Source organism: Salmo salar, chromosome ssa21, assembly GCF_905237065.1.
Source record: "Salmo salar chromosome ssa21, Ssal_v3.1, whole genome shotgun sequence".
In the NCBI taxonomy this organism is placed as follows: Eukaryota; Metazoa; Chordata; class Actinopteri; order Salmoniformes; family Salmonidae; genus Salmo; species Salmo salar.
Window position 1 is genome coordinate 35,235,977 of NC_059462.1, and position 15,152 is coordinate 35,251,128.

The 15,152-nt window shown below is 41.9% G+C and overlaps 2 protein-coding genes across 3 annotated transcripts in view; one reads left to right on the plus strand and one right to left on the minus strand.

Moving 5' to 3' along the window:
* Positions 1-2,721, plus strand: part of LOC106582268 (CERK like autophagy regulator) — a 105,492-nt gene extending 102,771 nt beyond the window's left edge. Inside the window, exons 12-13 of one of the 2 annotated variants that reach the window (XM_045704726.1) lie at positions 190-389; positions 986-2,088. In XM_045704726.1, coding sequence (XP_045560682.1) covers positions 190-389; positions 986-1,031 — 246 coding nt within the window. In that variant the 3' untranslated portion in view covers positions 1,032-2,088. Of the gene's footprint in view, positions 1-189; positions 390-985; positions 2,089-2,133 lie in introns of those variants that run through there. The other variant, XM_045704725.1, reaches the window with a different exon arrangement.
* The window catches only part of LOC106582201 (integrin alpha-4), a 31,088-nt gene continuing 18,483 nt past the window's right edge, over positions 2,548-15,152 (minus strand). Inside the window, exons 17-28 of the mRNA XM_045704724.1 lie at positions 14,652-14,728; positions 13,116-13,266; positions 12,857-12,955; positions 11,681-11,757; positions 9,804-9,893; positions 9,608-9,695; positions 9,356-9,463; positions 8,718-8,843; positions 6,758-6,883; positions 6,533-6,631; positions 4,558-4,677; positions 2,548-4,451 (exon numbers count right to left, since the gene is read on the minus strand). Coding sequence (XP_045560680.1) covers positions 4,359-4,451; positions 4,558-4,677; positions 6,533-6,631; positions 6,758-6,883; positions 8,718-8,843; positions 9,356-9,463; positions 9,608-9,695; positions 9,804-9,893; positions 11,681-11,757; positions 12,857-12,955; positions 13,116-13,266; positions 14,652-14,728 — 1,254 coding nt within the window. The 3' untranslated portion in view covers positions 2,548-4,358. The remainder of the gene's footprint in view (positions 4,452-4,557; positions 4,678-6,532; positions 6,632-6,757; positions 6,884-8,717; positions 8,844-9,355; positions 9,464-9,607; positions 9,696-9,803; positions 9,894-11,680; positions 11,758-12,856; positions 12,956-13,115; positions 13,267-14,651; positions 14,729-15,152) is intronic.

Below are 15,152 nucleotides of genomic sequence, written 5' to 3' on the forward strand. Positions count from 1 at the left end.
TGCATCATTGCCCCCTAGTGGTTGGAGTTGCTACTGACTGAGACGATGGTCTTGTTCTCTCAGTCCTTCTTTCCTCTATTCCTCGCCTCCCTCTAAAAGCTTATTGGAGGTCCTAGGGAGGGATGTTGGATCCTCCTTGTATACAATTGGACAATAATATAATCTTCTTCTCCTCCTCCTCCTCCCCAGTTCAGTTTCTCCTTCGTGGAGACGCAGACGGTGTGGGCTGTGAGGCTCCGCCCCCGCTCTCAGAGCAGCTGGTCTGATGACATCGCTGAGGACAATGGAGAGTATGACTCTAAGAACACGCCCATCATCTCCTCCGAGGGGGCCTACCCCTGGAACATAGACGGAGACCTACTGGAGGTGCCCTCAGAGCTGCTCATCAGGTACAGCTCCTGTTCTTGACCTGACCCAAAGCCCTCCATGATCCTAGATCAGCAGCCCTACTCTGAGACGCTGTGTGAACACTGGCCGATGTAGTAGGTAGAACTCTATCCTTTAGCTGGTCTAAAGCCCCATAGCAACTACACTGTCAGATAGACCTTCAACCTGGATACAAACCCTGTCTCAAATAACATGTTACCAAGGCAATGACCTACCCCTGCTCACTAAGTATAGCCCTACCTGTAATCTCATGGTCATATTACTCTGGGTTAAATTTACACTCCTCAAAGACAGTTCTTAGAGGTCATGTTCAGTGTAATTTAACCATTAGTCTTTTTTCGATCATATATTTAAATTTAAAACCGGTATCCAAGAATTGCTTCACTGAAGTAGAAGACAGTTAGTAGTACTGTTATGTCAGTCACATATGGGACATTTAAAACCTCTGTAACTGATTCAGTTGTTTCACCACCAGGTTAGATCCTCAACTCCTGACCCTGTTTGTTTCACCACCAGGTTAGATCCTCAACTCCTGACCCTGTTTGTTTCACCACCAGGTTAGATCCTCAACTCCTGACCCTGTTTGTTTCACCACCAGGTTACATCCTCAACTCCTGACCCTGTTTGTTTCACCACCAGGTTAGATCCTCAACTCCTGACCCTGTTTGTTTCACCACCAGGTTACATCCTCAACTCCTGACCCTGTTTGTTTCACCACCAGGTTAGATCCTCAACTCCTGACCCTGTTTGTTTCACCACCAGGTTAGATCCTCAACTCCTGACCCTGTTTGTTTCACCACCAGGTTAGATCCTCAACTCCTGACCCTGTTTGTTTCACCACCAGGTTACATCCTCAACTCCTGACCCTGTTTGTTTCACCACCAGGTTACATCCTCAACTCCTGACCCTGTTTGTTTCACCACCAGGTTACATCCTCAACTCCTGACCCTGTTTGTTTCACCACCAGGTTACATCCTCAACTCCTGACCCTGTTTGTTTTACCACCAGGTTACATCCTCAACTCCTGACCCTGTTTGTTTCACCACCAGGTTACATCCTCAACTCCTGACCCTGTTTGTTTCACCACCAGGTTACATCCTCAACTCCTGACCCTGTTTGTTTCACCACCAGGTTACATCCTCAACTCCTGACCCTGTTTGTTTCACCACCAGGTTACATCCTCAACTCCTGACCCTGTTTGTTTCACCACCAGGTTACATCCTCAACTCCTGACCCTGTTTGTTTCACCACCAGGTTACATCCTCAACTCCTGACCCTGTTTGTTTCACCACCAGGTTACATCCTCAACTCCTGACCCTGTTTGTTTCACCACCAGGTTACATCCTCAACTCCTGACCCTGTTTGTTTCACCACCAGGTTACATCCTCAACTCCTGACCCTGTTTGTTTCACCACCAGGTTACATCCTCAACTCCTGACCCTGTTTGTTTCACCACCAGGTTACATCCTCAACTCCTGACCCTGTTTGTTTCACCACCAGGTTACATCCTCAACTCCTGACCCTGTTTGTTTCACCACCAGGTTACATCCTCAACTCCTGACCCTGTTTGTTTCACCACCAGGTTACATCCTCAACTCCTGACCCTGTTTGTTTCACCACCAGGTTACATCCTCAACTCCTGACCCTGTTTGTTTCACCAACAGGTTACATCCTCAACTCCTGACCCTGTTTGTTTCACCAACAGGTTACATCCTCAACTCCTGACCCTGTTTGTTTCACCACCAGGTTACATCCTCAACTCCTGACCCTGTTTGGAGTGGACATCGAGGAGGCAGAGGAGGCACACATCAAGTGCAGCTGCATTTAACACTGTATGTAGAGCGGAATCAATACCTTTTAAAGCTGTCTAAAGGGTGGATGGGTCTATACACATACCAACCTCCACTGGCATTGCCACAGAATGTAACATAGTCTTTCCTACTCTGCTTTACAATAAACTGTCTTCAGTGTATAGACTGTCTACAGTTTAAACTATCTACAAGAGAGGAGTCTTTACACACAACCTAAAACTGTATGTATGTAGGGGTTGTCTATACGCACCTCAGTTTGCACTATCACTGAATGTCACCTACAGGCTTTACTACTGTACATCTTTGAATGTTAGACATCAAATAACCAAATGGAGGACAGACAGGCACATTAAATAGAAAAAGTTGATTTATATTAAAGCAAAGACAACATAATAATACATTCCAGTGCACAATTACATAAATTATCAGACCAAAGTGAAATGTGTTGACAAACAAAATGTTATCTGTCCATTTTTACACGCCACACACTTATTTATTAAAAATAAAAAATGATTTCAATTTATAGAAATGTGGAATGTGCCCCCTTTATTTTTGTCAAAACTGACAACTTGGTCAGGAAAGGTTGACTCCCTGAAAATTCAAGCAGTAAAAACATGTTACTCTTCCGCATGCACCACCATCATCATAGCCTACCATCTCTCCAAAACCTGAATGTTCCAATCCCTCACAGCTACAGTAAGAACACCGAATCCAAAGATTCCAACACAAATCCAAAGGGATGAAAATGTTCCAAAAGGTAAGGCCGGTGTTCCGTGTTCCATTTGAGGAACGTTTGAGTCATTTCTGAAGAACAAGCTCTTTCATTTTTCATTTCTGACTGTGTTGGAAACTTCTGCTGCCATGGTGTATGAGTTGCTGTCGTACGCACACATTATAATGCATACACGCAAACGCACGCACGTACACGCACGCGCACACACGCGCACACACACACACACACACACAGGGTGCTGTCCCCTTGAGGAGTGGCATGTGTCATTCAGTGAGTGAGTGAGTCAGTGAACAGATGTCTTTTTTCACTGATGACACTTCCCTGACCTCCTCATCCTTCTGTTACCTTCAGTTCTATATTATAACCATTAAACCTTCTGTCCCATTCACTCCATAAGCTGGTGAGCAAAAATACAAATTGAAGAATAAAAACCTATGCGGGGTGCAGGTACTGGTCTTACCGGTCTGCTACACTGGACACGTAACTTTTGCAGAGTGTGAGATGCTCCTATTCATTTCTATGAAACATGGGTTTAGGCTGTACGGCTCGGCAGAGGCTCTCGCTGGGTCTCACAGATCAACCAGAATAAACGTTCCTTCTTTCAGTCTGATGGTTTCTCACTGTAGTGAGAACTAGTTTCACAATAAATGTGTGACAGTTTGAGGCTGTTTCCCCTCCCTACCCATAGCATGAAGATAAAAAAGGAAATGTTTAAAAATGGTGATAAAGAAAGGTCCTCTTGATATATCTATATACACAGTATATACACACCTAATGAGGATCGATTTGGCATATAGATGTGTATATATCATTATATACAAATAGACTTCCTATCCATAGAGAAAAGCTTCAGCAGTGCATTCATAAACATTTTGTACAGCAGACCGAATCCAAGTAGTCAGGTATGTGAGAATGTTTTGCTACGTAAAATGAACGGTTCTTAATTCATGGACAGGCACAGAAAGTACCTCCCTGTTTCACTCTGTTTTGGAGCGTTTTCTTCTGTTTCATGCCTGTTTCATATTGAACAAGACCATGGAATGTTCCGCTTCATATCCTGAGTTCTTGGTGGGGAATAAAAACAGGAATGATGGGCCTGTTCTTGTGAGGTCACATAGCCCATGTTCTAATGTACATTCCACGTATGCAGTCCAATGTTCTATAGTCTCACTGCACCAAGCCCAGAGGTAAAGTGCAATACATTTGTCCCACTGACAACAAAGTTTACGTTTTTCCTCTTGCATGTTTTAGAAAAATTACATCATTTTGTTGATTCCTAGATTCTGAGCCACAAACGTTTGAATTGTCCTGCAGTTCTTTCCCTTGGGTTTGGATGATCTCAATCAAAATGGGCCTTTTAGTAGAGAAGTTGTTCCCCAGCAGTTAGTTCGTGTTGTAGTATAGAACCATTCTGTATTAGTACACTCTTAGGATATACTCTCAGTCTTCTCATTCTTTGGTACATAGTCCCAGCTATCTCTCCTGATCTCCTTCTTAAATTGTCTCTTGAAGAAACCAGCCTGGGAATGAAAGAACAAGGTTTGGTTTCAGATGAGAGGGAAAAGAATGCAGTGTGTTTGTATGCCATTTTGTGTGTAGCGTAAAAGCTGAAGGTGTCCTACTGACCTTCCAGAGGGCGAAGATGAGCAGGGCCAGGATCAAGAGTCCCACCAGTAGACTCCCTACAATGATGAATGCCTCCACTGCTGCCTGAGGCTTCTGGTTGAAGTGGGCCTCCAACACAACCTGGAACATCAGAATGAAATAAAACGTTATTACAGTGCACTAGTATTACATTGTACATCTATGACCTGGACATCAGACAAGGTCGGAAATGTCCTGTCATTTCCACCACTGTCCTAACATGGACACTACAATCCAGCGTTTTATAACAGTAAGGCACTCGGAGGTTGCATAGGCAATTTCCTGACACTTCTTAACCCTACCAGGACATTTGTATTTGTATTTATTATGGATCCCCATTAACTTCTGCCAAAGCAGCAGCTACTCTTCCTGGGGTCCAGCAAAATGAAGGCAGTTATACCATTTTAAAAACATTACAATACTTTCACAACATATTTCACCACACATTAAGTGTGTGCGCTCAGGCCACTACTCTACTACCACATATCTACAACACAAAATCTATGTGTGTATAGTGTGTATGTTATCGTGTGTTTGTATACTTGTGTTGTGTTGCTTCACAGTCTCCGCTGTTCCATAAGATGTATTTTTATCTGTTTTTAAATCAAATGTTACTGCTTGCATGAGTTACTTGATGTGGAACAGAGCTCTATATAGTACTGTGCGCCTCCCATAGTCTGTTCTGGACTTGGGGACTGTGAAGAGACCTCTGGTGGCATGTCTTGAGGGGTATGCATGGGTGTCAATACCTCTCACAAATACAAGTAGTGATGAAGTCAATCTCTCCTCCACTTTGAGCCAGGAGAGATTGACATGCATATCATTCATGTTAGCTCTCTGTGTACATCCCAGGGCCAGCCGTATTGCCCTGTTTCGACAATACAAGGGCCTGTAGGACCTGCCTTGTTGATAGTGTTATTAAGATGGCAGAGCAGCGCTTCTCCCCATCTTAGCTACTGTTGTTTCAATACGTTTTGACCATGACAGTTTACAATCCAGGGTTACTCCAAGCAGTTTAGTCACCTCAACTTGCTCAATTTCCACATTATTCATTACAAGATTTAGTTGAGGTTTAGGGTTTAGTGAATGATTTGTCGTAAATACTATGCTTTTAGTTATATAGGACTAACTTATTCCTTGTCAGCCATTCTGAAACTTACTGCAGCTCTTTGTTAAGTGTTGCAGTCATTCCAGTCACTGTAGTAGCTGACGTGTATAGTGTTGTCATCCTCACACATAGACACACTGGCTTTACTCAAAGCTGATTGGTTGGCTATTTGAGCCAGTAAAGGGGGCTTTACTATTCTTAGGTAGCGGAATGACTTTTTTCCCTCCAGGCTTGAAGGCACAAACTTTCTTGTAGGCTTAAATCGAAGATATGGCAAATAGGAGTGGCAATATCGTCCGCTATTATCCTCAGTAATTTCCCATCCAAGTTGTCAGACCCCGGTGGCTTGTCATTGTTGATAGAAAACAATATTTTTTTCACTCACTTTACGGAAATCTAAATTACAATGCTTGTCTTTCATAATTTGGTCAGATATACTTGGATGTGTAGTGTCAGCATTTGTTGCGCATGTCATGTTTTTACTATCATTCTTTATATCATTTATCTTTGTTTCATAGTATAGTTTCATCTTTTTATTCAGTTTAGTCACATATGATTTCTCAATTTGCAGTACATTTGCCAATCGGTTGTGCTGCCAATTTATTTGCCAAACCTTTTGCCTCATCCCTCTCAACCATACAATTTTTCAATTCCTCATCAATCCAAGCGGACATAAGTTTTTACTGGAATAAGCTATTTTAGTAACTGGAATAAACAATTTCATAAATGTGTCAAGTGCATGGACTTGGACTTGAGTGATCTCCATTGTGGAACAGTGACATGGTATCCGCCAAAAGATTACTGTATAAGGCCAATGTATCACTACTGTATAGGCCTATCATTTCTTACCTGAGCGATAGGGATCTGCTGTAATAGGATGGTGTGAGGGTCCTCCCTTGGTGATGTGATGATGCCAGTACTCTCTATCAGCATCACTCCATGACGACCCTGAGGAGAGGGAGGGTAAGACTTTATTTTATTACATTAGAACACTTTAATATCCTCAATGAAGAAATTATGATTCATGTTGCCATTTTAAGAGATTTGAAAGTGTAGCATTAGTGAAGTGTTTACCGGTGTGAGCTGTAGAACGGTGGGGTTGAGCTTCACTTCCATCTGAATGGTGGCTTCTTTCCCGATGTCCATGTCTCCTAGTCTACACACCAGAGTCAGGCACAGGTCGTCTCCGTGAGCACAGAACTATGGAGAGAAACAACACTTGTGATTTCATTTTAAAACATCAACATCAGTGGAATACAGCACTGCTACATAATAAGGTTAGGGCCAATACCATTTCAACTCAGGAAGTAAACAACAATGTAAATGTTCCTCATTGAAAAGATGAGAGGAAAATAAGAATTCCAATTCATTTACTTCCTGAAATGACTGCATCAATATGGAATTGACCCCAACACTGCTACATACTGTAACTATATACACTGCTCCAAAAAATAAAGGGAACACTTAAACAACACAATGTAACTCCAAGTCAATCACACTTCTGTGAAATCAAACTGTCCACTTAGGAAGCAACACTGATTGACAATAAATTTCACATGCTGTTGTGCAAATGGAATAGACAACAGGTGGAAATTAAAGGCAATTAGCAAGACACCCACAATAAAGGAGTGGTTCTGCAGGTGGGGACCACTTCTCAGTTCCTATGCTTCCTGGCTGATGTTTTGGTCACTTTTGAATGCTGGCGGTGCTTTCACTCTAGTGGTAGCATGAGACGGAGTCTACAACCCACACAAGTGGCTCAGGTAGTGCAGCTCATCCAGGATGGCACATCAATGCGAGCTGTGGCAAGAAGGTTTGTTGTGTCTGTCAGCGTAGTGTCCAGAGCATGGAGGCGCTACCAGGAGACAGGCCAGTACATCAGGAGACGTGGAGGAGGCCGTAGAAGGGCAACAACCCAGCAGCAGGACCGCTACCTCCGCCTTTGTGCAAGGAGGAGCAGGAGAAGCACTGCCAGAGCCCTGCAAAATGACCTCCAGCAGGCCACAAATGTATATGTGTCTGCTCAAACGGTCAGAAACAGACTCCATGAGGGTGGTATGAGGGCCCGACGTCCACAGGTGGGGGTTGTGCTTACAGCCCAACACCGTGCAGGACGTTTGGCATTTGCCAGAGAACACTAAGATTGGCAAATTCGCCACTGGCGCCCTGTGCTCTTCACAGATGAAAGCAGGTTCGCACTGAGCACGTGACAGACGTGACAGAGTCTGGAGACACCGTGGAGAACGTTCTGCGGCCTGCAACATCCTCCAGCATGACCGGTTTGGCGGTGGGTCAGTCATGGTGTGGGGTGGCATTTCTTTGGGGGGCCGCACAGCACTCCATGTGCTCGCCAGAGGTAGCCTGACTGCCATTAGGTACCAAGATGAGATCCTCAGACCCCTTGTGAGACCATATGCTGGTGCGGTTGGCCCTGGGTTCCTCCTAATGCAAGACAATGCTAGACCTCATGTGGCTGGAGTGTGTCAGCAGTTCCTGCAAGAGGAAGGCATTGATGCTATGGACTGGCCCGCCCGTTCCCCAGACCTGAATCCAATTGAGCACATCTGGGACATCATGTCTCGCTCCATCAACCAACACCATGTTGCACCACAGACTGTCCAGGAGTTGGCGGATGCTTTAGTCCAGGTCTGGGAGGAGATCCCTCAGGAGACCATCCGCCACCTCATCAGGAGCATGCCCAGGCGTTGTAGGGAGGTCATACAGGCACGTGGAGGCCACACACACTACTGAGCCTCATTTTGACTTGTTTTAAGGACATTACATCAAAGTTGGATCAGCCTGTAGTGTGGTTTTCCACTTTAATTTTGAGTGTGACTCCAAATCCAGACCTCCATGTGTTGATAAATTGGATTTCCATTGATTGTTTTTGTGTGATTTTGTTGTCAGCACATTCAACTATGTAAGATAATAATAAGATTATTTCTTTCATTCAGATCTAGGATGTGTTGTTTAAGTGTTCCCTTTATTTTTTTGAGCAGTATACATTATAGGAGTAGGAGAGGGAGGTATCTACCATTTTGCGTTTGCTGGTTTTGGAGAAGAAGAAGACCAGTTCCTTGATTAAAGACGACCGTGGCACCTCGCAATCATCTTCTACTGTGATGGAGCCATTTTTAATGGAGCATTCTCCAAGAGAGGTCTAACAGATGAGGAAAGAAAATAAGTTAGATATTGGTGATTATAAACTGGGTGGTTCGAGCCTTGAATGCTGATTAGCTGAAAGCCGTGGTATATTTAAGCAATATGGCCCGAAGGGGTGTGGTATATGGCCAATATACCACGGCTAACGGCTGTTCTGGACACAGCCCTTTGCCGTGGTATATTGGCCATATATCACAAACCCCAGAGGTGCCTTATTGCTATTATAAACTGGTTACCAACGTAATTAGAGCAGTAAAAATAAGTGTTTTGTCATACCCGTGGTATACGGTCTGATATACTATGGCTGTCAGCCAATCCGCATTCAGGGCTTGAACCACCCAGTTTATAATAGATCGTATACCATTGGTTTGACAGAAATGTACTATTTAATGGTCTAATTACGTTGGTAACCAGTTTAAAATAGCAATAAGACACCTCAGGGGTTTGTGGTATATGGCCAATATACCACGGCTAAGGGTGGTATTTTTCATCAATCAATCACACACTTACCTGAAAATCTGCAATGTGGAGTAATCTGTATGGATATGGTGATAGTATTTTGGGAATATCAATCTCAACTTCCGTGTTGAGAGATTTGCTTGGACCGATATTGACAACCTGTCAAGGCACACCGATACAATGTCAATATAAACTCAGGCAGTCAGTCAGTCAGTCAGTCATTCAAATACTCCAACTAGGCTGTAATGATCACATCAGTTTCTGTTAGAAAACAATGTTATATTGTATCCCTATAGTACAAACCTTGTAAGTGTAGTTGAATGTCTCTGTGTAGCAATCAACTGGAGTAGGTTCCTGGTCACCAAATACAAAGGATGTTGGGGTCACAAACCTGCAAGGGAGATCAGTAATTAGCTTATGAAGTACAATAAGAGATGTTTATATATACTGTTAATGAAGAGCGAGGAACTGTCTTTGTTACTGTAAATAAATGTCTTACCCATGGACGCTTACATCCACGCCATATCTCAACGGTAACATCAGAGTGGCTGAGTTGTCATGCAGAAGATCCTCATTTTCATAATTGTCTCTGGAAAAGACAATGTCAGAAAAAACCCAGAAATTATCTATTTGGATTCCATTTCATATTAATCAATTTGATATATTGAAAACAAAACATTTAAGCACAGCCAATGCCACTATAGTGTTAAAGGAATTCAACTCAAAGCCAAAGAATTTCCAAACATCAGACGTTGCAGAACTTCACATTCCTAGTGTTTCTCAGAGTGAGAGGCCAAAGCATACCTTCACGCATTACAAGACACTTGAAGATGGTTTTCAGAGGTGTCATTCCCATAAGGGCATAAGGGCACAAGGGCACGTGCCCCCTCAGATTTGTCCTGTTTTTAAAATGTTCAGATGTTAAAGTAATGACTAAGCTTCATAATTATTTCTAAAAGGATTTGTCAGTAGTATTTTGTGGAGGGGGCACACTGACTGGACCAGGCAAAGAGTACCCCCCAGTAAGTGGTTCCTTCCAAGGTGCACTATCGAGCAAAGAGATATGTATGCAGACAGTATTGCCAGTGGAGGAGGAGAGAGAGAGTGTCACACACAGCATTTGATTTGATTTTAGCTTCCGGTGATGGGCAGGACTTGCAGGAGGTGTTTGTAAATGAATTTGATCAAGCTATGTAGCCTATTGATTCCTTCTTGATGAATAAATAAATAATAAAACAAAAATGTCCCAACCTCATAACTAGCTACCAATCAGGTTAAAGTAGCTAGTCTATCTTAGCTGACATGCCTGCTGGCAAGGTTGCTAGACTTTAGAAAATAATACAACTGCTTTATTAATGATTGGGTTATGATACTATGTACCAATGTAGCAGTTGTACTAAACCTCTACGGCATAAAGGTTCTTAAATAATCAATGTGCCTCATTCATTTAAATTACAATTGAACAGGGAAAGAAGTATGCTTCGATAACCTATGCAGAAAAAATATACATCTTTTTTTTTACATAGAACTAGGCATAACAATCATGGCTTTAGATTGCAGGAAAAAGCTGTTTCAGCTGTTCAAAAAAATTGACATTCTCTGAACAAAAGTTAAGTGTTACCAGATATGAACATGGAGTGTTTTAGAGTGTTCTGGAACTGTCAAACATTCCAAAGCTTTTCTTTACCCAAGCGACAAAACAGGGGCTGCCGGATGTACTTCTCAACTACACAACTATGTAACAACTACAGGAGGAAACCAAGAGAGGCAACCTGCAGCACCCTCTGATTTGAATAATTCAGGTCACTGGGACTGTGTTTCCTGTTCCCCTAGCAACAGAACAAACACACACACTGAGTGTACAAAACATTAGCTGAAATTGGCTGAATGTCCTTTGGGTGGTGGACCATTCTTGATACACACAGGAAACGGTTGAGCGTAAAAAACCCACTGGCACCTACTACCATACCTCATTCAAAGACATAGCTTTCACCTGGATTCATCTGGTCAGTCTATGTAATGATAGGAACCGGTGTTCCTAATGTTTTGTCCACTCAGTGGCTCATTGGGCTGTTGTACGATCCGTCTGTTAGGTTTGATAAGGCTGGCCAGTAGCGAGACGTCACCGGCGGTGTAACAGGATGTCAGTTTAAAAAACGAGCCATTCGATTATTTAATGTATTTTGGAGAAAGATTGCGTTTGTGGGTTAGGGGGACCTGTGCTAAGGTCAGAAGTACTGTAAGCAGATCCAGTTACTTGCAAAAGTCAAAAGAAAGATTATGACAAAGACCTGGGGTCAAAACATTGCACTCAATAACACTGCAGGCACATTCAGTGTGTGGGTATCTATCTTTCTTTTATGGGTCTGTACTTACCCACTAGTGTTGATGGATATACTAATGTCACCAGCACTGCTACTCTGGTTTACATCCAACAGAAAGCTGATGTTCACCTGCAGAAAATACAGAAATTCTGATTAGATAGCAATTAAGATATTAGCCTCTTAAACAGCAGTTTATAAAACGTTGCCTTTAAAACAGCAGCAGCATTGGCAGCAAACAGAAGATATGGGTCTGGATACCCACTGGGCACACACTGGTTGAATCAACATTGTTTCCACGCAATTTCAGCAAAATTACGTTGAACCAACAAGGAATAGACATTGAACAGGGCAATCTGATTTTTTTAAAATGTAACTGTAATCAGTTAGTTACATTACCAGCAAAAATAGTGTAATCAGATTACAGATACTTTAGAAAAACTAGTTAATTGCTTCTTGGATTACTTTTAAAATCAGAAAGGATGTTTGAAAAAAAATACATTAAGACACCTTTCTGTTTTTCTCAAAGACATTCAATTCAGATTTAAAAAAGGTGCAATTTAAAAACAAATTGAGAGAGACCACTATGATGACACACTAAATGCATTTGATGGGTCCTTTTTGTCTTCTAATGCATTTTAAGGGAAGGTAACTAAAAGTAATCAGATTACGTTACTGAGTTTGTGTAATCCAAAAGTTATGTTACTTGTTACAATTTTAGACAGGTAACCAGTAACTGTAATGGATTAAATTAAGAAAGTAACCTATCCAACCATGACGTTGAATTTATGTCTGTGCCCAGTGGGGTAATTAAAGTATCCAGTGAAAGTATCCAGACCCAGATTAATAGAGTAAAATTGGAGTAACATGGGAAGTAAAGTTTGAGTAATGTTAGAGTAACCTTGAAGTAGTGATAGAGTAACAGAGTAAGGTTGGAATAATGTTAAGAGTAGCATTATAGTAAGGCTGAAGTAACAGAGTAAGGATGGAGTAACGTTAGAGTAAGGCTGGAGTAACAGAGTAAGGATGGAGTAACAGAGTAAGGCTGGAGTGACAGAGTAAGGATGGAGTAACATTAGAGTAAGGCTGGAGTGACAGAGTAAGGCTGAAGTAACAGAGTAAGGCTGGAGTAAAATTAGAGTAAGGTTGGAGTAACAGTAGAGTAAGGTTGGGATAAGGCTAGAGTAACAGATTAAGGTTGGAGTAAGTTTGAGTGTTGTGGCTACAGTACCTTGGCTCCAGAGCTGAAGTACAGGTTCCCAACACTACAGTCCATCCCTACTATTGTCTTGTTCTCCTCTGAAATGTCACAGCTCACATACTTCTCCTCCTGAAAATAATAACAGATAATAGGATTGTGTGTGTCATTTATTACAATCCAAGAGCGCATAGATTCACATGATTTTGTGAATCTAAAATTCCATTGGTGATTATGTGAGAAATGTAATAACTGCTACTTTGAGTAATTAATAAATCAATCAAACACGTACTGCATCAAGCACTTTAATGTAGTGCAGGTTGGAGGGGAAGCGTAACCGGAGCCTGGGAAGGAAGGCATCATCTCCAGCGTTCACCAGGGTTGTGTTCAACATGATGGTCTTCCCATTACCCAATGCAAAGTACTGTATGTTGTTGTGTTTCCTGCAAGATTAACAGTCTTAGGGGCTGGATTGAATAGAGCCCTATGTATAAAACTGGAAGGCTGTCGCCTCATACAGGACCAGTCAAAAGTTTGGACACACCTACGCATTCCAGGGTTTTTCTTTATTTTTACTATTTTCTTCATTGTAGAATAATAGTGAAGACATCAAAACGATGAAATAACACATATGGAATCATGTAGTAACCAAAAAAGTGTTAAACAAATTGTTAAAAAAACAAACAGATTTTAGATTCTTCAAAGTAGCCACCATTTGCCTTGATGACAGCTTTGCACACTCTTGGCGTTCTCTCAACTAGCTTCAGGTAGCCTAGTGGTTAGAGCGTTGGGTCAGTAACTGAAAGGTTGCTGAATTGAATCCCTGAGCTGACAAGGTAAAAATCTGTCGTTCTGCCCCTGAACAAGGCAATTAACCCACTGTTCCCCGGTAGGCTGTCATTGTAAATAAGAATTAGTTCTTAACTGACTTGACTAGTTAAATTTTTAAAAATGACGTAGTCACCTGGAAAGCATTTCAATTAACAGCTTTGTGTTGTTAAAAGTTCATTTGTGGAATTTCTTTCCTTCTTACTGCCTTTGAGACAATCACTTGTGTTGTGACAAGGTAGGGGTGGTATACAGAAGATAGCCCTATTTGGTAAAATACATTTTTTTTTACTTTTATAAAAGTAGTGCACTATGTAGGGATTAGGGTACCATTTGGGACGTACCCCTAGACAAGCTGTATTGTTAGGGGAAGAGGCTATGCATATTCAGCTTTTCAACGAAGCACTGTGTGTCCAGTATGGGGAGGAAAAAGGCATTTTTAAATGACTAATGTCCATGTTGAAGAATTCGCTGCTTTGTGGGTAAGTGGGTCTGAAGGTGTGTGTGGGGTGGGGGGAGGTGTATGTGTACATGTGCGTGCGGACGTTTCCATGACACAAACAACGAGGGGCTCACAAGTCTGATGTTTCTCATCTAACTTAGCAAGGTAAGACACACACACACACCTCTGCGTCATGAATAATCAGATATTATATTAGCCTGGCCGTAACATAAATTAGCCTGGCAGTTAAGTGTTTAAGGGGAAATGTGACCATGAATAAACATGTACAACAATCCCCTCTTAATGAAGTGAACTGGAGAGTATTGACATCATGGGCACTACAGTCAACACCTGATCTAATCATATGAAAGTTGTTTTCCACAGAAATATTCTTTGTTTCGGGATGCTGTAATGAATTTGTAAAGTAAACCTTCAACAGCTCAGTTTTGTCCACAGAAGAGATAAGAAATAGAAAGTAAAAGCTTCAAGACAAAAGATTGTATTACAAAGAAAACACCAACATATTCTAATTGAACATTTATGCTAAATGCTACTTACTGTGGTAAGACCAGGTAAGCAGAGACCTGCAGATTGGTTGAACAGTTGGCCAATGAACAGTACCGAGCAAACTCAGTCTGGAGAAGGAAGGTTACTGTTAGATGATGATGATGGCGTCACTGAAAATACAGTAATGTAATCTAATATACAGTAACTACCATACATGGATGTAAGTGGAGAAATCTACACTCTTAGAAAAAAGGGTTCCAAAAGGATTCTTTGGCTGTCCCCATAGGAGAACCCTTTTTGGTTCCAGGTAGAACCTTTTTGGGTTCCGTATAACACACTCTGTAGAAAGGATTCTACAAGGAACCCAAAAGGATTTAACCTGGAACCTTTTAGGTTCTACATAGCAAGTTCTTTTCTAAGAGTGTAGCATCGGTTCTCCGGACATAGATTAAGCCTAGTACCTGGACTAAAGAGCAATTTCAATGCAGGGAAATTTCCATTAAGTATGATTTTTAATTCCAGGACTAAGCTGACCTTGTGTCTAAAACATTG